Genomic DNA, 26,509 nt, shown 5'->3' with positions numbered 1-26,509 from the left:
CGTACATATGCATTGATTAATAAAGCAGGGCCAGAGGCCTGTGCTTGGCAGTCTTGAGTGATAAACAGTTATGCAGCAATAAAGAGGGTACATTAAAGGGTAAGAGCTAATGACTTTTCTTGTGTGTGTTACACGGTAAAACCAGCAGGAGTCTAAAGCTGTTCTATCATGCTGCTAATGTCCCTGACAACACTCACTTGGTAGGAGTGAATGAATGGGAATCCATTTAGAGGAGTAAATTAAAATACCTTAAAAAATGTCCTGAATAATAGCTCCAGAACTCAGCAGGATCATAGGAGTGAGAGACACAGGGAAGGCCTATTAAGTTATCCAGTCCATCTCTCTGCCAGAGTAGCAGTATTCCTTATTATATGGTTACTTGTGTTATCATTCATTGTAGATTTAAGTGTCCCAGGTGCTGGCGATTCTGATGGGAGACTAATCCACCGCCTGGGAGATTGCAATGTCACGCCAGTCCCTCAATTTTCAGCTTAAGTTTTTACTGTACCGTGTATGCGTCTCAAATTAGCATTGTGGGAGAGCATGCAGGAAAGTTACCCTGGGAACCTTAAAACCTTTGCACTTATTGACCTTGGAGCATTTAAACTTGTAATTTTAACTCTACCTTCATGCAAGGCTGTGTGTGTTTTGAAGTTCTTGTGCCTAGGTTTTCTTTTTTAAAGCAGCAGTGATTTTACTGGCTCTCTCCAAAGGCGAACGTCTCCGAGTTGCTTGGCTCATAGTAGTTGCATGCACAGGCTAATTTATTTTGGTCCCTGCCATCCACTCTCCTCCAACAGGTCCCAGCATTTTTGGACCCGTGTTCTGCGTGATTTATAGCGGTACGTTCTTAAAGGCTGCAGGGCACCTTTCCTTGCAGAGGTGAGCGATCTTCTCTGATGATCTGTATACAGAGAGCATTGGATCCCAGTGAGTTTAAGGGAGATTCCTGCTCACCCTGCCAGTGGTAGGGTGTCTTTCCTCATCCTTTGAGATGGAGTCTCCTAAAAACACCTCTTCTTCTACCACACCGTGTCCAAAAAGTTGCCTATGTCAACCCTTATTTTCGAGAGAGAATATTAAATAGAAGCTCCTCCAGAGACGCCTTGAATCCTCATGTCTCTTGGATCAGTTTTCTGTTTTTGTTTTTTTCTGGCATTTGTGATCTCTGAGCTATACCTCTACCACTCATGGTGAGCATCCTAACCATGGATGAAGATCAGTACCCATCCTGATTATATCATCTGTCTGTAGGTGATATTTAGGATCATAGGAAGTTAGGGTTGGTCACATCTAGTCCAACCCCCTGCTCCAAGCAGGACCAGCCCCAGCTACATCATCCCAAGCAAGGCTTTGTCTAGCTGGGTCTTCAACACCTCGAAGGATGGAGAGTCCACTGCCTCTCTGGGTGACCTGTTTCAGTGCTTCACCACCCTCCTAGTGAGAAGGTCTTCCTAATATCTAACCTCAGCTTCCCTTGCTGCAGCTTGAGCCCATTGCTCCTTGTCCTGTATCTGCCCCCACTGAGATCAGCCCAGCTCCATCCTCTTTGCAACCCTCCCGCAAGGAGTTGAAGGCTGCTATTCAATCCCCCTTTAGTCTTCTCTTCTCCAGACTAAATAAGCCCAGTTCTCTCAGCCTCTCCTCACAAGTCATGTCCCCCAACCCCAACAGAGCCAGCCAAAGTTGTTGTTTTGGGAGGTTTTTTTTCCCCTTTCAAGGATTCCTCTTCATTTTAGATTTATTTTATAATAACCAGGTGTACGTTTAAATCATGCACTGAGCCTGGAGCCAGACAGACATATCGGAGAAATCTGAATAAATAAATATACTTACATTTCCGTTTGACGGGAAGAAAGCCATTCCGCTTCATGGTCAGAGATAATACAGTAATAAGCATATCTTATGGTACATGTTCCATCTTACAGATTCCTGCAGTTCTGTTCATCAATATTCTAGCTCACTGGAGCAAAAGCATTCTGGATCACTTGATACCAGACAAACAAGACAGCTATATAAAAACTTACATGTGCATTCACTTAACGGGCACTGGGCTCGGTTTTCGGAAAGAAGAGAACAGCCTCAACTTCCAGCGACTTGCGTGGGGAGTTGCCTGCTCTGGACCATGCAGAATAACGCCCAGGCAAAGAAGATGCATTGTTAAATATACTGCCGTAAACCTTCAGTCGTGGTTAGCAATCTGGGCTCTTTTTAAAAAAAATTGGAATTCGGTTCTTCTCGAGTTACCAGAAGCAAAATCTGCTTTGGTTTTCCAGCCCGGAAAGTGAATTTTTCGTTCTTCCATAACTAAATGGGGGAAAGGGAGGGAATGGATTTGATGGATTTTTTTTTCTAACTCGACAGAAAGAAAAAATCCCCTGTGGTTTGCAACCCGACGTAGAATTGAATGAAAAGAGTTCGGGTTTTTTTTTTTACTGACTCCTGAACATTTAAGCATAGCTTAACTATAATACTGGGCTGTTTTCTGCAGACCTTTGAGTAAGACCATAGGTCATTGGTGTCTCTCTTGGTTGACGTTTCAGCGAAACCAAATAGCAGTCTGGTGTCACAAAGGGTGCTTTGCACTTGAGAGAGACCTGCGATATCACCGAAATGTAGAAACCTGCTGTAACCTCAGGAAACGAGACCATATAAAACAGCTCGCGTCAACTCCAGGTCTCAAAAAATGCTCGAGAAAGATGACTGCATTATTATCCCGATTTTACAGAAGGGGAAACTGAGAAGCAGAAGTTTTAAGCGACTTGCCCAACTGAACACGTTACATTGGAGACCAAGCGGGCTATAGACTTCACGCCTCCTCGGCTGCAGTCCAGTGACCTACCTATCTATGAATTACTTTTAAACATCTATTAAATAAATAGGTATCCAGGTTGCAGGCGTATTGGTCTAGAGGAAAAGGCAATCGGGACTCATAGTAAGGATGATATCTTTTATTAGGCCAACTAGATTTTTGCAAAAAAAAAATTAAATTAAATTAAAATTTAATTTTAAATAGTAATTCAATTTACATTTCTGAAAGCTTGCAATTAAAGACTTTTTTTTTTTTTTTTTTTTTGCAAAAATCTTTTTGGTCTAATAAAAGAGATCATCTCTACTACGAGTCCTGATTGCCTTTATTAAATAAATCAGCACACTTGGTTACATTATCGGTTTCAAAGAGTTACCAAGACATGAATACGGGTTAGTTATCTAAGTCATGTAAACTTTCATTGGGGATTGACCTCCTAGCTGTCCTTTATGTCTCACTCCTAACTATTAATAGTAACCCTTAACTACTCTGAACTTCACCGTTCTCTGTGAAATGCATATTATACATGAGCGGGGTTATATAACATTTATTAGACTGCTGAACTGCAGCAAAGCCGGTGAATTGAGATCTCTAGCCAGCGTTGGGGTAGATTCGTCGTGTTACTGAAGGGCTGTGGCAGGAGTTTTGGTTTATCGGGTCTGCAAGGCCGTGGCCAAATATTTAGCAATCCGACTGTTTTCTGGACCTCCCTCGCCCCAGCCACCAGAAAATCCACATGCTCTGGGAGATCGCTGCACAACAGTATATCTCACCCACCCGCCGAATTGCAAACCGTTATTAATTGACGACGGAGTATCCAAATTGCAACTGGCAGCCGAACATTGTAGAGCATCACAGGTCAAAAAACAGCGGGTTTCTGGATCCCAGGTGGCAGAGCCGGGGCCGGGGTTGGGAGGAGGTTAGACAGACGCAGCTTACTGCCTCGGATTGGAAGCAGAGCCGTTTGCCTTAGGTACATTTTGGCAAAGCTCGCACCGCTGTTGAAACCCTGTCGGTTTGTGTAAATGTCACAATACATTAACGAAGGGAGTCGAGGCAAGCGGAGGGAGTGGGGGACTCGGAGGGAGGAAGAACAGGATGCTGCGTCTTGTGCAGACGTCTGTGGCCATTAAAAGGAAAGAGGAAAAAGAAAAGAAACCGTGGAGGTCTTTGCTCTTCTGCTCGCATCGTACCGATTGCCAGATTTGGAGCCAGGAAGGAATTTGTACATCCTAGGTCATGTTGGTGTGGACTTTGGGATGGGGGTTGCCTTCCCCTGTAGCACATGGACCTTTTCCTGGGGTCTTCTGAGCATCTAGCATCCCCATCCTTCCCTGCCATTGCAGTGGCAGGACACTGGCAGTGCCCCCCTCTCCTTTGCTTTTCCCTATGGCATGATATAGGGCAGGGGTGCTATTTTAACAACGCTTGGCTCTAAGCGTGGTTTGCTTCTAGCCCAGCTTGCATCACTGCAGCCACGGATGCCGCTCCCCCGCCTCCCTCCCCGAGTGCCACAGCCGCTGCTCCTTGCCACTACCAGCCATCGTGCAGGTGAAGATCCTCACGTCAGAAGCCGTCCCCACCCCGGCTCCACGGGCCAGAATAAATAGCTCTGCAGGCCAGTTCCAGCCCATGCAGCATAAGTTACCAACCCGGTTATAGGGTGGTCTTGTGTGGGGGGGTTGTTTTTCATAAGGTTCATCATTATGAGTGATGGTTTGAACGGGGTGATGTGGGGGATTCCTGGGTTAACAAGTATCTGCAAATTCAAGAGACTGGACTCCCTGGCTCTGGAGACCCCCTTCCAGGCCTGTGCTCCTCCCTTGGTGCAACTCCTCTGAAACCTGCCCAGTGATTGCATAAAGCAGTTGTGAATCGGGTCCCAGACATTTCCATCGCGCTCCGGTCCCCCCTTGTTGTGGTTTTGCTACGAGGATGAAAACGAAATGCATAAGCCTCTGGTGTTCAGGCGCAGGCAAGCCGCTCGCAGCCTGGAAACAAACTTTGGATCGGCTGCGCGGAGAGCCTCTGCTTTAAAAGACAACAGGAAAAACAAACAATGTCCCATATGCCCGGGGACTGTGTAAAAGCTTTCCGCCTAAGCCTGCTCTGCCACTTCAAACGCTCGCAGTTGGCACCACGCATGCAGCAGTTTGGCACCTAGCGTGGAAGAGATTTGGAGAGCAATATGGGAAAAACTAACATCGCGACATGGAGAACGAGTCCAGAGGGGCATTGGGAACGGGTACGTTTGGATGCATCGGAGAGAGCTGGAAAAGATCTTTGCCTGCTGTTCGCGTCCTGAAGACTGCCCACGTCCAAAGTCAGGGAACATTGTACACAACTTGCAATTTCTCTAGCTGCAGCTGCGTCCGGGCCACTTGGGCCCAGAGCAGGTGCGAGGCTAAGCGGAAACCATCAGATCAAGATAGATCCAGATGTTGCTAGAGCTCACGTGGAACCGCACCCCGAACCAAATTTCAGCTGCCTCCTTGGATAGCATGAATGAGCACAACCTGGTGCTTTCGGGACGGCGCGTGTGCATGTGCACGTCTGCGTATGTATGTGTGTGTGTGCGCCCTGCCCCCTCCCCTCAAATTGATGGTGCAATTGGTCTAAGACCCGAGTCCCACCTTGGGTGACTATCCAACCTTCCCCAGCAACAAAGAACGGACTCCAAGACCCTAATAAGCGCTAACGACAAAGATTGCAAATAGCTGCTGCCTCCCGGGGCTGCTCGCTCCCCCTTCCGGCGGCCCTTCCTCCGGGCCCTTTCTCTTCACTCCACCCCGGAGGCACACGAGTAACCAAAGCCACAACGATTTGTCGGTAAGCTTGTCAGCATAATTGATTATTACATGCTATATGCCACCGAAGACAGGTGAGGTTGCATGGAGCGGAACAAATCTGTATGTATCATGCATTCCCGCTGGGTCAGGCCCGGGCTTCCTCCTTTGACATGTTGATTTATATATTCGCCGCTCTTCCCTAATGAATAGTGCCCCATCATGGGTCACTGGAGCCCCCTGCTGATAGACCCTGTCAATGCCGGGGAAGAAGAATGAATAATGTTCCCCGAAGCCGGATGCTGTGAATTTGAACTGTTCTTGGGCACCAACCGGGGGCAGCTGAGAAGCTGTAATTAAAAAAACAACCGCCACCTACATAAATGAAGAAATACTACATGTCAGGCTGTCAGTTTTGGTGGAATTTAACCTTTGGTCTGCTGGGGCTTTGAAATACTCCAAAAAGCTACAGCTGCGGATCAATAGTGTGAGAAATGTTGGAAAGGTTGCAAACCTTTCCATCCGTCCTACTGTGCCTTTAATTGCAGCCTTGTCTGCATAACACCTTTTAAAATCACTGCCTTTCAACTCAAATCTTGCTGGAAAATGAGCCTCCCCCCCCGGTTTGTGGCAGCGACAACCTCCACTCATCTGGTGTTTTCTAAGGGAGGGTCAATAATTCACTAATAATCTGCAGCCATTCGAATGCTGAGCTCCCTCTCTCCCTATCTGCTGTGTTTTCGAGACCGTGCTGCATTTGACAGCAAGACCCCTGTGTCTATGCATGTATTTTTCCCCTCTGTCTACCTGCCGTAAGGGAAGAAAACCAGGAATTTGCAAAGGACCAAGCATCTCAGGGGTGGTTCGCCACCAAAGAGCCCCCAGCGCCCGCATACTGGAGGCAGCGATTACTTTTCTAACAGTGTATTTTCTTCCCAGAATGTAAATACAGTATTATTAGACATGTTCTTTCTTCCTGGTGGTTATGGCTATTCAGTTTTCCCTTTGTATCCTAATAAAACGTGGGTTCAGTATTCAGCAGTAACCACTGCAAACACTGTAACTATCAATTATGTGCTTTTGCTGTTGCATGAGCATTGCTGTAAAGTCCTGTGGTCATGCTGTCGGGGTGAGTGTATGCGTTAAGTACTCCGGAGACCTGGCGTGGGTCTTATATACCCGTCTTTGTCCTCGTGAGTGACAGGGCAGTAACAACCTACTCTTGCCGTCAAGCCGGCAGTGACAAACTTGGTGTGAAAAACCCTCCCAGTCAACCCCGTTCTTACAGGCGAGTGCCTAGGAATGGCTGTCAGCGCTGGTTCATGACTGTAGGACCCATCTTTGTGAATTGCTCAGATAATAAATCAGTGTTTAGAGCACCCTTTAAGAAGGGAAAATTGGCCGCCAAGCCATGTTTTTAGCATCAAATGTCTGAGAGAGAGACCTGAGCAGGACCCCGAACTGGATGCCTGCAGCCTGTGAATCCCCATCTTCACTCGGCGCCTGATCATTATCAAATCCCTTAATGTCTCGGCTTTGCTTTCCCTGTCTGTGAAATGGGGATGATAATACTATTGGGCCTATTTCTTATTTATACTTAAGCCCCTTGCTACCATAAGGACAGCAAAAGGGGGTCATAGACGTAGGCATAAATGATATTTTACGCTCGCTCAAAGGCCCTGTTATGCTGCCAGAAGGCATAAAGGGGCCTTAGCGTACCTGAGAATCTGTCCTGTACTGAGGATTAATTAGCTGATGTTTGCAAAAGCCTTTAAAAGATGGGGGGGGGGGGGGAACACATAGCTAATCATGAGCATTAGTAGTCCGTTTTAACAGCCTGCATCTGTAATAGTGAGTGGTTGGTGATCATGAACGGGAATTTTTTCCCCCCTTGTTATTAACTGCAAGGGTCTTTCAAAGCTGCTGAAGTGCTGCAAGAGTCATGCATTACACCCCTGTCTACACGTTTGAATTTAGCACTGTGCTGGGTTTGCAGGTGCAAGCAGGTTAATGGTGTGTGCGTGTGTGTGTGCATATGTGTGTGTGTGTTTAAAGCCTTCATTGAAGCATCTGGCCACAAAATGATGCTTTGATCCTATCCATTTGCAGTTAATGAATCCAGCAACTGGATTGTAACTCTCTTGTAATACATGCATCTCCTTTCATTTTCTCTTGTAGAGTTATAAAAGATCTGCTGCTGTCCCAACTAACGAATCCAGCTCTATTAACGTAGACTAATGTATCCTCATGCGCAGTAACCCTCGAGACAAAGGCAGATGAGTTAGGATGGCTTCACCAAAAGTTAAAATGTTGCTGAAAAATAGCCACTGCCTATACAGTGCCATCTGTATTCATATGGGGGTATCGCCATTGTATTACAAATCGGGATGAGTCGCATAAAGCCCCCATCGAAGCAAAAATGACTTGGTTCCTATCAGATTTAGCATTTTAGGAACGTAGCTTTTTTTTTTTTTTTTTTTAATTTTGGTGGCGAGAAGCAAGCAAATGTTGGAAACTTTTTGCAAACCAGACTTTGGTTTGGCTTCTGAACCTCGAGATTTTTGGGGGGTTGGTTTTTAAACTGCTCTGTCTGCTGCTAAGAGACCCTGTGATGAAAAAGAAATAGGGCAAATTCAAACGCACACAAAGTACTTCACACGGAGCGTGCTGAGCTGTGGAGTTTGCTGCCCCAAGAGGACATGCCGATCCTTAGCCACGTGGACCAGTTTGGCTTTATTCATGTCAGCAGATCTCTGCCTGTTACACCAGCAAAATGGTCTAATATTATACTTGATTTTTTAAAAGGGAGCCGGGATAATTTTATGGTGCGAATTAAAATCAAATGTGTTGCAATCCACTTTAAGATGCGTGTAATGACGTTCATCCTCTAGGGCATTTCGGAGATTGTCACATGGGCCAGGAATGATTTTTCCTCTCTTTCTATTAAACATAAGATAATTGCTCAGGTACATTCAATTAATTTTTGTATGCCTTTCACTAAAACATTAAGTAAACGGAAACCAGGACCGTGGTCCTGAGCTGAACTGCAACTATAGAGCCAAGTCTATATAACATCTCACATATTGATCTCTTCTACTTAATCAATCTAATTAGCATTATTAGCTATCATAGTAATAGATATCAGAAGTAGGGATCCAGTTTGTGGAGCTTGTTTAAAACTACTTGGCAAGGAATAACGGAGGGTGAGGTTTCTTTTTACCAGAACAGGAGCAAGTAGCAGGGCAGAATTGATTGCTGTCACTCATCAGTAAATATGGAGGAACAGGATTATGGATCCGGGGCAGTGTTGCAGTGTTTTAATCTGAAAATCAATGCAGAAAAAGGAAGTTGGCTTTGTGGGGATATTGTAGAGGTTGTGATGTTGGTTTTGATCAGGTTTTATTCTGCAAACAGAGCCACTAATTCCCCATCACCTTTTGATTAATACAGGGAGAGGGCTAAACTCACCCCTGCTTGTAATGCTCTTGAACTCGGTGGAGTTTCCCCAGGGAGGAGTTTAACTCCTATTTCTCAGACCAGGCAAGGATTGCGACGGCTGCAGCCTGTCTGTGCGTCTCCGAAATAACCCTTCGCACACCTGACCGACCTATTGGCCCATTTCGTATTCGCATGGGGGTTTTGTAACACGCCATCAATATTTTTAATAACAGGGCAATCAAATACATACGGCTTTGGTAAAGACACCTCAAGGTGACTCGAGGAAGCTTGACTGTAATTTCCAAATCCCCAAATTTGCAATCCGTCTACATCTCTCATATTTATTATGAGATATTTTCAGCCCCCTGCTTCTGCAGATGGTGAAAATTGTTTTTAACCCGTAAAGTTCCCTTTTGCAATTCATGTTGCTATGATGGGGCACCTGCTGTATTAGAAAGACTGCACGGTACTTCTCAGGCTTGCCAGAGTATGGGGGTTTCTGGGGTTGAGAGCAGCACGCGGGAGTGTATGCAACACTGGGGGCGGCAAAGAGAAATTTGGGACGAGGAGCAGGGGGCCAAAGCTTTTGTCTTAAAGGGCAGGCGGTGTGGGGGTGGTGCTTTAATGAGCCAGGCATGTTAATTCAAAGCACCCGAGCGTCCCCGCACTGAAAAATGTCAGCGGGGCGCTTTGAACTAAAGCTCGTTGGACCAGGTTGAGTTCAAAGCACCCCACCGCCATTTTTCAGCATGGGGACGCTAATACACGTGACGTTGGAGGCTGCCAGAGCGCATTAATTTCCGATTAATCGAGCAATGAATTGAGTCTGCTCCGACGCTCGGGATTGACAGCACGTCGGAGCAGCCTCGCTGCGCTTGTGTCGGAGCCCAGGGGTGTCACGAGATCTGTGACGTCAGAAACCCACTTGAACAGGGCTCGAGTAGGTGTCCACAGTGCGCTCCCCAGCCAGCGGAGGCTGCATGTGCATGGCTTTTCTGCAAACGTCCCTTTGGTTTTAAGGTCTTTTTTTTTCCCCGTGAGAAATCCATCGTATTGAAGTTATCAGCTTCTGAAGGATGAGGAGCTAAGTCAGCCCCACCGATACTGAAGCCCCGGGTGCTCAACAGGTTTTAAACCTGATGCTGAGACCGCTGAGCCAGCCCCTTCTATTTTATATCTCCTCTGCCTTTCCCTTTATCACTTCATTTCGTGTTACTCAGCTGTCCACGGTGCTCAGCGATTCAGCTCATTGCTTGGGGACAGCAGCGTCCTGCTGTAGGGTTGCATCTGTGACGCTAATTGACAACATCCAGAAAATGCAAAGTTAAGACGGGTGCTTGACCCTTTCCTCTGTTTTACGCCTCCTTCTCCTTTATTTTAATGACTTGATAAATAAAGAACGACAACGTCCAGCGTGAGTCCTGAATGATGCCAATTAGCACTCATTTTGATGGCAGTGTTTCTGATCCGGTCCCTTGCTGGCTAATAGTTAGAGTTAGGAGGCCCAGCTCATTTGATAAAGCTCGCTGAGTCTCATTCACATGATGATGAATTTAGGCAGTGCTGTCCTCATCCAGTTCGAACCAGTAGCTTGGAATGGGGTGCTCTTTAAAAAGCCATAGCCATTTCAGTATTTCCCGGTATCGTGAATGTAGCCACACCTTCTCTGTGATCCACGGTCTTCTCAACATTTCCTCGTGTCTCCGCTGTATCGGTTGTGTGCAATGACATGTCTTCATGCTGTCTGGTTTTCCTTTCCAGAGTACAGTGATTGTGGAGAAGACGGTGCAAGACCTCATGGACCTGATGCATGACATGAGAGCTTATTCGGATCAGTTCCTCAACATGGTGTGTGTGAAGCTCCAGGAATACAAGGACACCTGCACTGTTGCTTACAGGTACAGACCATCTCGTAAAATAGAGAATTGGCTCCACCGCCCATGATGTCACTAAATCATCCACGTCTGGCATGATCGGAGACGGGATCCTGGGCTGATGGGCTATTGGTCTGACCCAGAATAACATCTCTTATATTTTTATGATGGTTGGAAGGGAAAAGGTATTCAGTAAGAAAGAAAATGGAAGGCCCTATATATGTTTGATATGTTGTTATCGTTCTAGTCTCTAGGATGGAGTCGGTTCCCCTCAAGTGAAACTTTTACGCTCAGTTAGGCAGGGGCATATCTCTGTGGGTGAGAGAGAAATCTAGGATAATAGCCACCCACGTGTAGAGTCTGGGGAGACTCGGTGTTGGCACACCTGTGTGCTTCCTCTCCGAAAAAACTTGATTCAGCTCATGGCAGCACCTCGACAAAGACAAAGTCTTTGTTCTCGGTCAGGGGTGGGGGGATCTGAACCTGGACCAGAGGAATTGGGATGGAAAATGTGTAATCTCCCTAAGCACCTCCCTGCATCCATTGTCACACTTGGCTAGATGATGTGACAAAACAAGTCAAATATTTTCCCATTCCAGGTTCTAAAATGCACGCAGACTGAGCTTGTGAAAGCCAGCTGAGGGGCTTCAGTGCGCAGCTCTTACCCTTTTTATTGGGACATAGATCTCCAAATCCAGGGAATTGTATTGACTATTATTGCTTATTTGCATTTCGTTCGCCCCAAAGGTTCCTGAAGTACAGGATCCCTGGGTCACATTCATTTGCAATCTGTGGCAGGAACTGAACAGCTTCTAGCCCCATGGCATGGAGGCGTAGCACAGGGAATGAAGGAGGGCCAGGGGCTGCAGTGCTACTGTGGTAATCTGGAGACTGAGTTGAGCTCCTTGCTCTATCATAAACTTCCCATGCAGTCTTCAGCAAATTGCTTAAGTCAGGGGTATCAAACATGGCTCATGGGCTGGATTCAGCCCTTGGAGTCTCATACTTATTATATGAGACTCCAAGGGCTGTTGGGCTACCAGTGTGGCTGGGGGAAGTGGCCTGCTGCAGATCATGGCAGTGGGTGGCAGGAGGGTGAGTGATGGCTCATATGGCCCCAGTCACCCCCTGGCTGCTTTGCCCATCTACACTGCCACAGCCCTACTTCCCCAGCCACTGGCTGCCAACGCCACCACCGCGTGCCAAAGCTGGAGCTGCTGCCACGTGCCCCATGTCGGAGCTGGAGTCATCAGCACCACCAGAGCTTCCTCTTGCGCCAGGCTGGATCTGGCTTGCAAGGAGTCCCGTGGTCCCGATCCAGCCCGGGGCAGAAGGTGAGTTTGATGCCCCTTGACTTAACCTATGATTATACTGCAATAGCGGTATACCCCAGCTGGGATGTTCCAAGTACTCCCCTCCCAAAATGCACCTCTGAGGCCACTTCAGGTTGTCTCTCTGACACTGCTCTCGGGACCGTGACCCGTGGGGATGAACCTGGAGTGGCCGCGCTGGCACATATTTCGAGTTTGCAAGCAGGCCATGCTGCGTGGATCTCCTCTCATATCCTAAAGCTTCCCTACCGCATGTTAGGAAGGCACCTGGCCCCTTGGTTGTGAAGTGCTAAGTGAGCTATGGTCACGAGGGCCATTAAACGCACAGTACCTTTAAAATAGCTAGAATCCAAGCCGTTGATATACACAGTACTTTTAAAAACCTAGAATCCAGGCTGTTGATGATAGGGAAAACATTTTTAAAAGCTCCTTGTTTTATTTTTCCAGATAATGTGAAGGAATTATTTCCGTTGCCTGATTTCATTTAGAAACATTACAGCTGCTAATTGGCTGCATACAGTCCTTCCTTCCTTCTCGTGTCCTTGTTGTGAAAAAGTAGCTAGCAGAATTTGCAGATTCCCTGGAAGCTGCCATGAGCGCTTCTGCTATGGTTTTGATCGTGCGATCTCTGGGCTGGTAACCGTGTGCCGTGCCCCCTGCACCACCCTAGCCCTTCACTGCATGTGGCAATATGAATAAAGCTAATAATAATAGACACACATGTGAGTATGGGGGGGATGTCTGGTAGTATACACACATACACACACACACGTATGTGTGTGTACAACTACGCATACACACATATATACACTCATGTGTCTGCACATATATCTGTCGCCATTAATAATAATAACGTGACTTTTTATGAGATCTTGCTGGCTGAAAGCAGACAAATGGCAGTAATTTGTTTACAGTTGTTGGTTTGAATTTCCAAAGGACTTTTCTTTCTTTTATTCTTTCCTTCCTTCCTTCATTCCCTGATACCAGCCCTAGCTTTGGCACCTGCTGAGGAGTAATTAGGACAGCCCTAATTTGGACAACCATATCCTGATTGCAGCAAGAGGAAAAACAGGAAATGTTCGGGTTTTGCTGCTAGCAAATGACTGACTGAAATAGAAATCTATATACAATTCAAATGATTCAGAGGAACGTAGCAGGGACAGGAGAAATTGTTACCCTGCTTCGTGTGCATGTGTGTGCATGCAGCTTGAGCTATCCAGAGAGACGGTAAAATCTATAAGGTAGCAATGCCCTCTGCTGGGAGTTTTCATGTAGTCGAGCTTCACGCTGTCTTGCCCTTTGAACCACCGTTTCCCCCGAGGCTTGAGAGGAGGGCAGAGGTGAAGCAACAATTACGTCCAGCGCAGGTTTTGGAAAGACCCAATCCTCGAGCAGTATAAATTGATGTTGCTCTGTTGCAGTCAGTAAAGCATGGCTGATTTACACCAGGTAGCGATCCAGTCCTGCAGATATACAGCTTGCCCTGACTGTGCAACCATTGCAAATGCTAAGCTAAAGGGGACGACTTTTTGGGAGAGGAATTGTGTGCATGTGTGTGTTCACGTGCCCGGTGGGTAGAAAAGAAGTGTGAGATTTACCATTATTTTTTAAGTGCCAGAAAAACTCATGGAGGAATAAGTCTCTGGATTGCTCAGGCTGCATGCATGCATGCACATGCACACGAAACAGGGTAACAACTATCAGGGTCTGTGCCTTGGGTGGCAGCAGGGGCTGGGCCAGCTGTGGGAGCAGCAGCAACTGGGTGGGCAGCGGCGCGGGCTGGTGCTCTTGCACCCTCTTGTTATGCTATTGAAAACTCATGTGCAAGTCTTACTAGCTTGCATGAAGTTAGGGACCAGGTTGAAAAACACTACATGATTTAGGAAGAGAGATAATAGAAGGCTAATGCAGTGGCCAGTTGAGTCATTGGCTTTGCTCTGTCTGTCTCTTGGAGAAAGTGTTAACAAATATGGATTTCATAGAATCACAGAAAAGCAGAGCTGGAAGGGACCTCCGGAGGCCATCTAGTCCAGCCCTCTGCTTGAGGCAGGATCGTCCCTCTCCAAATGAATCCGTACAAGTCTTTGTCTAACCTGTTCCTAAAACCGTACAATCAACCCTGCTGCACAGCTACAAGGCATATTGCCCAAACCTGCCACCTTGCAACATGGGCTGTGTCTTAATACAATTCTCTTTTGGCATTGAGTACCTTCAGGATGCAACTAATAAATCAAAGTAATGATTTAATCATAAATCAAATAGCCCAGATGGATGCCTTTGTGTACAAAGCTTTCTGTTCTGCACGTGACTACAAGAGGTGGAAACCTCTGAATCTGCAAAGACCCGTACAAAAAACTACGCCTTAAGCCTGCCATTCAGAAAGGGCAGTTAAATAAAGGACTTTACTTGCAACTATTTAATAGTAACTGCTTTTGGTTTCAAAAATAGGATCCACCTTTCAGCAGTTCAGGTTTGAGAAGACACTTTCCCCTAGAGTCAGACTGTGCCACGGGTGTATACTACAGCAACCTACCTCTGAAGCAGTGGATGGACCTCTGATGGATTATATGAACCGCTAGGCTAAATCAGTATGGCTGTTCCCACGTTGAAGTGTGCGACTTGGAGGACTAGATCTATATGTGCTAGATCACAAGAGTTAGAGATCCTGAAAGTGATACTCATTCACTAATGGAGGCTGCTGGCATGGGTGATAGGAAATAGTCTCATCATTTCAGAAACTTAAAATCCGGGGGGTTTGGCATTGCGTTTCGATTTTCTTCTGATGTTTCCTATACGGACAAGAACCTAACACGATTGAAAAATAGTTTAGAGGCTTACTTAGATACCAGGGAATCCACAGTTATAATTAATGACACCAAATTCTGCCACGGATATCAGGTGGGAGAATTTATTTAACAAATTGCGAATGCAATGGGGAAAAAAAAAAAGATGTGGTTCTCTCAAAAATGCTAATAAACTCGCAGAATAAATTAGCTGGAAAAAAGGTATCAGGGCCAGATTCAAAAAACTATTAGTCTTACTGGTGGGGTACCTCTTTATTCCATCACCTTCATAGGCACTTCTGTCTTCTCCTCCTCTGACGGCACGTTTATTTGGCCACTGTCTTCCTCTGATTTTCCAACAAACATCTGCATTGTATTTTATGGAACCATTTGTGTTCAAATGAAACTGGGGGAAGAGTGTTTTTGCAAACGAAACAATGAAACGTTTCAAAGTAGGCTCTGACGATGGTGGTTGAACATTGGGACAGGCTGCCTAGAGGAGCTGGGGAAGCTCCATCCCTGGAAAGTTTCAAGAGCAGGTTGGACAGGCGCTTGGCTGGATGGGATGGTTTAATCAGGGACGATCCTGCTTTGAGCAGGGGGTTGGACTAGGTGACCTCCTGCGGTCCCTTCCAACTCTGCTTTCATGAAACAATTTCTCCTTCAGTTTTTTAGTTGATCAGCCAAGACCCCCAAAATGAGGACATTGTTCATAGAGCCTTGTGCTTCAGGCCTTGGATTTTTAAATAACAAGGCTTGGGGGGGACAGTAGTGTAGGGCATTGAAAGCCTGTGGGTGAAGGTAGGTTAAGGGGGGAAGAGGAATGATAAGTAGTGTAAGGGAAGGATTGTGAACATGGAAGATTTGTGTGTGGGAGAGTGAACTTCAAAGTATCTAAATGAATAATTTCCAGCGTGACCCTTATCTCTAATTGGGATGTGGCTGTTATGTGGTGCAGGCATTTAACAGACGGAGAATTGCAGCCCCGAGAGGTGCCCAAGGGCACTTAGGATACCTGTGACAGAACAGAGACCTGAACCCAGCTTTCCATAGCTTTGCTGGAGTTCCCTAACTTCTCGATCCCCTTACTCTACCTTGGTTTGCTTCCTTTCCACACCCCTTTGTGGTCTGCAGTGCAAAATGTGGTCTTGCAGTGCAGTGCAAAATACGTTGCACATTTTGCATTGTAAGCTCTTCAAGGCAGGGAGCTGGGGGGTTTTTTGTCTGTCAGGTGCCAGGCACCACATGGCGAGTGCACAATCATAGATTCATGACTTTCACCAGCGTGAGACAAAACCGCTATGAATCGACGGTCTCCAGAGCTTGGCTTCACCCTTTCTTTGGCCGCGCCAAAAAGCCCGTCCTCCCCGACTAATTTTGCCGTGCATCAACAGGGTACAGTTTGCATCTCTGCCCCCCACTTGTTTCCTTAACGAAGAGCCGTGGCATCCCGACTGCATCCAGGGAGCAATCACGCTGCACAAGTGCTCAAACGGATGAACGATGTGAATCTGTGGCCACAACGTCCGACAGATGTTTTATGACCAGAACTCACTGAGCTGTGCAGGGATGGGCCTTCCTCATGGATACGGCATCACCTGTTCAAGTGCTGTATCTATTCCCCTGCCCCCCCCGGGGAGCTAGGTACAAACCATCACGCAGATGGCTGGTTGAGCTGTGAATTAATTAGTAGACGATGGCACTGTGGTCATGATTAACTCTATTACTGCAGCAAGGAGTAATTGGATAGGTTTGGGTTGGTTGGGGGGATGCTTGTAAGTAGGCATTCTGGACAATGGGAAAGCATCTCATAACGTCTCATTATGTGTCACTCGAAGATCTTAATTAGATCAATGTTGATGGGAAGTTGGCATGCAGACCCAAAGCCAGATGAAATGCTGCAAACGAAGGGTGGTGCTAAAAGACTTAAGCAGCTGACGGTGGGAGCGAGATATCTGTTGGGTTGCAAAGAGGGATCAGTGCGAGGTCCCGTCCTCTGCTAATGAGCAAGGACGGGACCTCACGCTGCTAGTGTGTCTCTCTGCTAATGAGCAAGTAGATGGAGTAGAAACAGTAGGGCAAGAAAGTTTGGAGATGCCCCCGCGGTCTTTCCTGCCCACGTGCAGGGGGGCTGGACCCGATGATCTCGTGAGGTCCCTTCCAGCCCCTGACAACTATGAACCTATGCCACAAACATGAGACGCAACGGAGGAATCCTACAAAGTTAGTTTACAATTATGGACCTGTTGCCTGTCACTGATTAAGGAAAACTCCCCATTGATTTGAAGCTGAGCTTTGCACTGCAGCTCAAATGCATAAGGTCCCAGGGGTAGGGTATTCACCCACAGCATTTGGACAGATGTTTCTGGGGTCCAATAGGAACGATGGGAGGGAGCCTCTTGGAAAAGCAGGAAGTTGGCAAAGAGCAGGCAACAAATGAGATCTGAGTTTGCAACTCAATATAGCAGCAAAACCAACAAGGAAAAAAAAAGGGGCAATCAGATTTTGGGCAGGAGATGCCTCGCATCATAAAGGAGAGAAGTAATCGCGTCCTCTGTACGTCTCTGGTGAGAAGGCTCCCAAAGACTGCGTTCAGTTGTACGCATCTGAAGGGACATGATAACAGTCTATACATAATTGAGGAGCAGAAACAGTATGAGCAGCGAGAGATTGAGGCTGCTACAAGGGGATAGCACTGGGAGTAATGGGATAAAATTAAGATAAGAAAAACATCGCCTTAGTATCTGGATTTGCACCCCCTAAAAGGTTAGGTGTGTTCAACTGTGAAATCAATTCCCAAGGGAAGCAGAAGTATCCCCCCAGCTTTCAGTCATTTAAAAACTTGACTGGACAAAGCTCTGGCTAATAGATTCCAGGAAACCTTTGCATTGACAGGGAAATGGATGGAAATTATCTTCTTCATCCCATTTCTCTTCGGTGGCCAAGATTTTGCTGGATGTTTTTAAAAATAAATTGAAAGGAAACCTTGAATTCTATCTGTGAACAATGCAGTGCCCCCTTCCTTGTGGCAGTGTTTAATCCGCCCTCTTTTTAAAAGGTTAGAGAGATGCCTTTGTTAGCAGAGGAAGAAACCACAAGTTTCCAAACAGCAATCCCGAGGCTTGGTCACGGAAATCTTGCGGGGCTGACAATTGCATCCGTTCCTTTTGCCGGTGGTAGATTAAACATGAAATGTCAGAGCACAGGCAAGCACAGGTGACAGTCCTTTTCCCAGATCGCCGCAGGAGGAAAGGTGGTTTTCTCGGAGAGCTCAAAGGGGATGATCAGCTGTTCAGCCATGGTGGCAAGGAGCCGTGATGTAGCCCACTTAGAAGCAACTCCGTCTTGTCTCATCTCACTGCCATTGTCACTGGATTCCCTTTAGAAGCTCGTAGACATGATGTGTGTTTTGATTGCTTTTACCTCCATTCGGCTCGTGCAACATATCCGTTGGCCAATTTAAATTTGAAATAAAGCAAATTAACCCTTGCGGCATACTGGTTTGCAAGATGCCTGTCTTGCACGGTACTTCTTGTGTTATTGTATAACAGCGTCACCAGTTGAGCCACTAACTTAGCATTGGGGGCTGAGTAAGCGCTGTATTGGTGTTTTATTTAAGTGCAAAATTCATCTGGTCTTGCAGCTTTTTAAGAACATGAGAAAAATGTCTACGGGGGAGTGTGAGAGGGTCTTCTCTGCCCTAACAGAAAATAATAGAAGTAATACTTGCAGGTTTTTAGCATCTTTATTTGGGAGTCTCCAAGCACTTCATCAGCATTAGTTATAGGTTCTTACTACCGTCATTAGCAGATGATGCTGTATTCATTTAGGAAGGATGTACCCAACCTGCAGCACTTGCGGTGGTCAGTCCACGAGTGCGATCCTAGGTGTCATCCTGGCCCCACGTGCCAGCACATCTCCATACACCAGATGTAGCCGCACCATGCACCAGTCCAACCCTGTGGGTCTGATCTGACGTGGCCCAGTTCAGCCATGGAGCGACTCTGTGTGCTGGCCCGACCACGCACCAGCACAGTCTAGCATGCAGGGCCGTGGTATCCATCCAGTGACAATTAACAGTGCTGCCGTTCCCCTGCCATCAAATTTCCAGACCTTTAGGGAGCCCACAGGCCAGGTGACCCGGCTCTGTGGCCTGGAGGCTGAGCACCGTTGAATTAGGGTAAGACAAGAGCATAAGACAGGCACGTGAAATGTGGTGTGTATTTGTATATGGTAGCATGGGGGAGCAGAGGGATTCTGCTTCACTCTGCGTCCACTTTATGGATGGATAAACTTAGGCAAAGAGAAGCTGGGAGACTTGTGAAAGGTCATTTGGAGAGTCGATGACAAGGGTCTGGAAGCGCGCCAGTGAGCTGCGACTCCAGCCCCCTTTACACCCACTTGAAAGTTGTTTCTCAAGCCCTTTCAGTCCCCCGGAGTGAGACTGCCTCCCCCTTTGTTGACCAACACCGTTCTCACCGACTTTCATTGGGAGCACTGGTGGTCATGGGACCTGTGCTCCTTTAACACGCTGCCAGTTGTGCCCAATGCATTTCAACAGGGAAACAAGCAGCTAATCAGCATCTTTGTGCGTAATGTCTCTTCTGTCAGCAGGGTTTCAGTAGCACAGACATTAGTCATATTGCTGAAAACATTAAGCAGGCAGCGTCTCAATATTTTGACTGAAGCATAATCTCTGATTCAGGATTATGGGTGCATTTGATATGAAATCTTTATTAGATGATTCGGTTGACTCGGCAGTAGGAGACTGTGTCTTTAATCTCCTAGTCCCTGGTTCCAGATAGGCTTCCCAAGTTCCTGCCTTTGAGACCGTTGGCATGCATTGAGTTGGTGGCTTTCACCCAGTCCTTCCTGCATAGGTTTTTGTTGCACAGATCCAAGAGGCACTAGATAGCAGTCTCAGTAGTAATGCTGAGAAGCAGGTGAGCCAGAAAGATTAAATTAACTTTTCCTTCCTGCTTATGAAATAAGATCCTTAAGCAGCATCAATCCAAGTAGCTCCATTGACTGCAAGGGAGGCGTGAGGATATGGACCCATTTGAGTACATAATTAACATTAGCAGGTATTGTTCGGGGAGATGCTTGCACTGTATCTGCCCATATAGTGCCTGTCCTGTGGATACATGGAAAAGTCATGCTTTTTGAACTCCATTAGGAACCAACCATTCATAAATATATAGTGCATTTCAGAACAGGATTCGTTGTGAAGCGAAGCGACTACCTGTGCAGCAAGTAAGAGTTGTCTTTGCCTACCATGCCTGTTGTTGATTTCTTTCAGGAGCATCGTCCAGTCGGATGAAAAGCTGGTTATCAGTGCATCCTGGGCAAAAGATGATGACATCAGCAGGCTTTTAAAGTCTCTGCCCAACTGGATCAATATGGCCCAGCCCAAGCAACTAAGACCTAAGAGAGAAGAGGAGGAAGACTTTATAAGGTAGGGTATTTCACCATTGATGTCCTAACCGACTCCATAATGCTCTGATGACAGCAACAGGAAAAATTGTTGTTAAAAATGAAGACGTAATTTATATATTTCCCTGATATTTACAGTGCTGATGCAATCAGGACTGTAAACATCGTGGTTCTGTCCCTTTGCAGCAAAGCATGGGTGGGTATCTAAACTTTTGGGGCGTGAGCTATTTGTAGATGTCATGCCATGAGGGTCTTCACCACGAAGCTGATACCATATCAATATTTAGCCCGATCTAGGCAGCAAAAATAATATTTAACTAAATGTATTTCTATAATCTTAGCTCATTTTAAATTTCTCAGAATACTACCTAAAATAAAAACACGCAATCATGTTAAGAAACCAAAGTTTTCTGTAAGGTGGATAGAGAACTGGCCAGATCATTGGGTTCAAAGGGTAGTAATCAATGCCTCAGTGTCCAGTTGGCAGCAGATATGAAGTGGCAGGTCCCAGGGGTCAGTCCTGCGGCTAGTTTTGTACAGGTTCTTCATCAACAACCTGGAAGATGGGATGTATTGCACCCTCAAGAAGTGGGCAAATGACACCAAGCTGGGGAGAGCAGTCGATATGCTGGGAGGTAGGACCAGGGGATTCAGGAGACCAAGACAAATTGGAGGATTGGGCCAAAAGCAATCTCATGAGGTTCAACAAGGACAAGTGCAAAGTCCTGCACTTAGGATGGAGCAGTCCCATGCACCGGTGCAGGCTGGGGGTGACGGGCTGGGCAGCAGCTCTGCAGAAAAGGACCTGCGGGTGACAGTGGACAAAAAGCTGAATATGAGCCAGCAGTGTGCCCTTGGTGCCAAGAAGGCTAATGGCATCCTGGGCTGCATTGGTAGGTGTGTTGCCAGTAGGTCAAAGAAAGTGATTATTCCCCTCTGTTCAGCACTGGTAAGGCCACATCTGAAGTCCCGTGTCCTGGTTTACCCCCTCCCCACTACAGAAAGGATGTGGACAAATTGGAGAGAGACCAGCAGAGAGCAACGAAAATGGTTTGGGGGCTGGGGGACAGGACTTACGAAGAGAAGCTGAGAGAACTGGGCTTCCTGGACCTTTGTACACACCACAAAATTGGCCTTTAAAACAGCTTAAATGCCCTTTTGCACCGATTTAATGGCATTGCCATTTGCATGTTCAACAGTGTATTCCACTTTCACGCCGTTACTGTTTGCACACTCGGCGGCGTATCATGCTTTAAGTGACTTTGGAACGTAGCAAGATGTAACACTTCCGTGGTGGTTTAGTTTGCTACCTGACAAAGTGCAACAGCGCAGGGGGTGTTGGAAGCCGACGTGCTCAGGGATTGACAGGCTTCCAGCGCCCTGTGCACTGTCCCCGCCATCTGCTCCCACCACGGTGCAACCCGACGGCAGCCCATACAGATAGGCAGGCTCGACTGAAGGAAAAAAACAGTGTTGAGGAGCCTGATTTTTCCTCCTCCCCCCTTCCCAGAGCCTGCCTGCCTCCCTGCTGGAGCTGTGCGGGAGCCTGGTGCTTCCCTCCGTGGCTGCAGGACCGCCTGGGCCAGGTGCCAGCAGGCAGGTGCTGCCTGGGGGGCACTGCCACCATGGAGGGAAGTACCAGCCCTCTGGCAGCTGCAAAGGGAAGCACTGGGCCCCCACACAGTAAGGGACCACTCGGCCTGCCAGCAGCTTGCCCCCTCCCGCTACCCACTGCTCGAGAGGCAGGTAAGGATCGGGCCCCCACCCTTGCGTACACGCTACGGGGGTTTAGTTCAGTTTAATTCTCCCTAAATTGAAACCATGGAAATGATGGGTTTTTAAAAACCCGCCGTTTTAATTTAGAGAGAACTAAACTGAATTAAACCCGCGTGGTGTGTACAAGCAGCCCTTTAGTCTGGAAAGAGAAGTCTTAGAGGGGATTGAATAGCAGCCTTCAGCTCCCTGCAGGGGGGGTTGCAAAGGGGATGGAGCTGGGCTGTTCTCAGTGGGGGCAGACGACAGGACAGGGAGCAATGGGCTCAAGTTGCAGCAAGAGAAGTTGAGGTTGGATATTGGGAAAACTTTCTCATGACAAGGGTAGTAAAGTCCTGGAACAGGTCACCCAGAGAGGTAGTGGACTCTCCATCCTTGGAGGTTTTTAAGACCTGGGTAGACAAAGCCTTGGCTGGGATGATGCAGTTGGGGCTGGTCCTTTTTGGAGCAGGGGGTTGGACTAGATGTGACCTCCCAAGGTCCCTTCAACCCTCATTTTCTCTGGCTCTATTATACTATTGCTACTTGTGTTGCAGCAGTATTTTTGCGAGCACTGCCAGTGCAAAACCTGGCGTTTTGTATTCTCAACCAACTTCTCGCGGTCCCGCACGCAATGTGTCGCTGCCATTCTCACACAGTCATTAAGGTGGTCATCTGTCAGAGCCACCCTGAATATGGATTTCAGTATTTCATTGCTGAAAACCCAGCTCGGCTCAGGTATGTTGACTTGAAATGCACACTTAATCAAAGGAAATCTCCTTTCAAAAATGGCAGTTTGAATTTGTCTGCTAATGGCCAAAGTCTGGCTGAGGTGATCTTGCCTCTAATTGCACATCTGTTTGCAGATTAGGATTTCCATTTCCAGGTAAGCTGCATTTCCCTGGAAGACGTTTGCAATCTGATCAGCAATTTTGCTTATATCACTGACAGCAAATGGATTAATAATGTAAAGGCCTACTGGCTTGATACGGGTAATGTCAAAAAAAAATCTTGACAGGATTACTGAGAATGCATAGTCTTATCAAAGTTAATTTATTCAACTTTTTTTGCAAGGCTACGGGAGGAATACAAAGACTCTTTTCTGGATCTGGATCATCAATAGCTCTGGTCTCTTTTTTTTAAGTATTTGCTGATCCCATTTGTGGGTCATGGGTTTCCCTTCACTTTGAATGTCCAGATTAATGCCATTAAGCGTGAATATCAGACTGGGGAGAAAAAAATCAGCTGATCACTTATGACTACTGAGTTTTTCGTCCTATTCACCTCTGTATTTTCAAACGGTATGTATTGGTGGGAGGAAATATTGTTATCTTGTCAGTACTTCCCCTTTGCTGAGCTCTTTACCTCTTTGTTGAAGTTTAGACAACCGCAGTGTGCATCAGTCTGGGGTGCCGGAAATCTGCCTGGGGTTGATTTTATTATTTTCAGAACTACACCCATGAGATGCGGACAGTTTCTCGGTTTGATATGTGAAGCCTGAATGGTGGGTTGTACAGCAGCAAGTGAAATCGGGGAAAGCAGACTCTTCCTTGCACATGAAAAGAAAATCGGTATTACTACCTCCCACGGCATGGATGCTTTATGGGCTATTCTTGGAACACGTTTTAGGGTGGTTCGTCCTTTTCTTCCATGCCGATCTCCAGCTCTTGCAAAATGTCTTGCCCACAAGTCGTCTTTCTCAGCAGAATCATTTTCAGCTGGTTCTCTTTGAAATTGCCGTTCTCGAGCACCATTCAAAGAGTCCAATTAAATGGGCAGTCTCAACAACCTCCCTTGACTCATCTCATTGGAAACGGATGACCAGCATATTTGCAGCTACTTCGTTCACCTTTCCTTCAGCATCTTCAGAAATGACTTCGGCTCGTCTTGACGACTCCAAGAATTAGACGTCTTCTGTAACGTTCAAGGTTTGGTTTTGTTTTTAATCGTCAAATGATGAGTCTATGACTGCAAGTAAACAGTCTCACTAGCTCGCCACCTTCAAATAGTTTCTTGTTTCGACAGGCTTTCTTGAAAGAGGCGTTTATTGCAGATTTGCTTGTGTGCTTGGTAAAAAATACTTCGCTGAGTGGCTGAAGGCACTTTTCAGAGCCTCTGCTTTTCCTTGCCCTCCTCCCTCTGCGCCCCCGCACATTGCTGTTTTGAGGCTACTTAGCACAGTGCTTCTGATGCAGTATTGTGAAGTACCACTTAAGGGTTCATTTCTTCTCACCAGGCGCACAGGTATGGCAAACAAGGCAAACACATTTACCGCTGACTTTCATGGAGAAATATTGCTCCTACCATTTGTGATGAAAGTTGTACTTCTGTCTTGGTAGTTCACAAGAAGCCATTTCCTTTTAAAGGTGTGGACACGTGGCACTACAGAGCAATTAGCCCTGGACCTGCTCCACAGTGAATTCAGGTCTCCTAAGCCACCCTGCTTGCAGTAGGCACTGTTACAGCACACGAGAACACTGGCTGGCAGGGAACCAGCTTTCATTGAGCAGACGGCTCCCGCAGGATGTAGTCGGGTAGGTGAGCGGAGGCGTGCGGTACCGTTCCCCCATAGTAAAGTTTACGGCATCTTTTCTGCGTGATTTACTACACAGTAGGGCTGTGTGTTGGGTGCGTCTTCACCCTCCACCATGCACTCCCCAGTGTTGCCAGCACTAAGGCACCTACATCCAACTGTCCTTCTCCTCTGGTCCCCAACACCCAGATCCTCCTTCCATTTCCTTTCTCCCTCCATATAATTCATGCTTCTCATAGCAACCTGCTCAGCTGCCCCCGGAGAGTCACTTGGCTCACAGACCACTGCCTCTCCTTCTCTGCCACTTGATGCCCGTTGTCCATATTTCCCATGGTCTGCCATTCCCGGCACTTGTCTGCTCTCACCTCCTCCCTACCACACACGCTTTCTGCATGTTTTCTACCTGTTTCTCCCCTCCATACCCTTCTCTGCTGTCCCTCATTCACTCCCTGAACTGTTAGTATCAGAGGGTCCTTCACAGGGCCCCAAGTTGTTCCCTGCCATGTCTGCTCATCTTCCCTTTTCTCCCTGCCCCCATTTCCCTAAAACAGCAGCGGGCAATTATTTCAGGCGGAGGGCCACTTACCAAGTTTTGGCAAGCTGTCAAGGGCTGCATTTTCCTCTCTGGTGCTAGGCAGGGGCTTCTGGTGCGGCAGGGGGGGACTGGGCAGGCCTTGCTGCTGTTTCCTGCCACTGGCTTCCCCTGGGTCCTACTGCCCCTGGCTCCTGTCATCTTTGACAGGCAGCCAGGAGCATATAAATACTAATTTTCTAAATTATTAGGGGCCCCGCGGGCCAGATAGAATGGGCTGGCGGGCCAGATCCGGCCCCTGGGCCTTATTTTGCCCACCCCTGCCCTAAAATCCCAGATCCCACCACTTCTCTACCGGGTCTCTCTCTCTCTCTTCGTGCCCCCCCCCCCCAGTGCTTTTGCAACCAGATGACTGTCTACACATGTGGGGAAGATGACTTTCATTGTATGCGCTTGCCATGGTAACTTCAGCTGATGCACATATTGTGGGCAATAGCTCTGCATCTGCTCCATCAAACCTCCACACGAGCAGTATGTCCTTTACATGCTACGGGTCAGCCATTTCTGCATCGAAACTTGGACCAACATGCTTGAAGTTAAGCACGTGCCTAAGTGAGTTGCTAAATTGGGGTGTAGTGGGACAGAGAATCTCTGTGTGGCAGACTGGTGCTTACTCTTGTCACCCATCACCGTAAAGCTTGTCACAGGGCTCGCTGCTGGATTCCAGTGATCTTTGCTTTGCTCACGGTGGATGAATAAAGAATCATGCCTAGAGTTACTCTTTCCCAACATCCAGAATGGACGGAGAGAAAAAAGCGGAGATCTTCCACTCTCGTGAGCCCGGAGAAGGAAAAGATCCCACTTCAAAGTCCGTGGCAGTCGGTGGACTTCTGCTTTTGGCAGGGAACATTTTGATCACGATTTGAACTGCCACAGTATGGAATGAAGAGTTATGGGAAACAAAAGGGAGGTGATAGTGGTGAATTTGGGGAGCTGCGGGAAGGAAAAGTTGAGAACAAGTGATCAAGGTGCAATGAGAGCCAGTCAGTTTTGGAGTGGCAACAGCACATGTGTGGTTTCTCTTTGCTCCCAGCAATCCTCTGTGGAAATCTTTGGGATATGCAGTTACTATACCCACTGATGCCCAAGTAGCGGAGTTGCTTTTATCTTCTGTATTAACAAAACCTGCAGTGTTATACAGTAGCCTTTGAAAAGACAAATGAGCAGTTTGCCTTTCA

At 47.1% G+C, this 26,509-nt stretch overlaps 1 protein-coding gene across 2 annotated transcripts in view; it reads left to right on the top strand.

Annotated features, from left to right (window-relative positions):
- Positions 1–26,509, top strand: part of EXOC4 (exocyst complex component 4) — a 558,473-nt gene that overhangs the window by 441,973 nt on the left and 89,991 nt on the right. For both annotated transcript variants that reach the window (XM_059725748.1, XM_059725747.1), the window contains exons 12-13: positions 10,795–10,931; positions 20,321–20,476. In XM_059725748.1, the coding sequence (XP_059581731.1) occupies positions 10,795–10,931; positions 20,321–20,476 (293 nt within the window). The remainder of the gene's footprint in view (positions 1–10,794; positions 10,932–20,320; positions 20,477–26,509) is intronic.

This window comes from Alligator mississippiensis, chromosome 4 (genome assembly GCF_030867095.1).
Source record: "Alligator mississippiensis isolate rAllMis1 chromosome 4, rAllMis1, whole genome shotgun sequence".
Lineage (NCBI taxonomy): Eukaryota > Metazoa > Chordata > Crocodylia > Alligatoridae > Alligator > Alligator mississippiensis.
The sequence above is the reverse complement of the archived record's forward strand: the minus strand, read 5'-3'. Positions and strand labels throughout refer to the sequence as shown.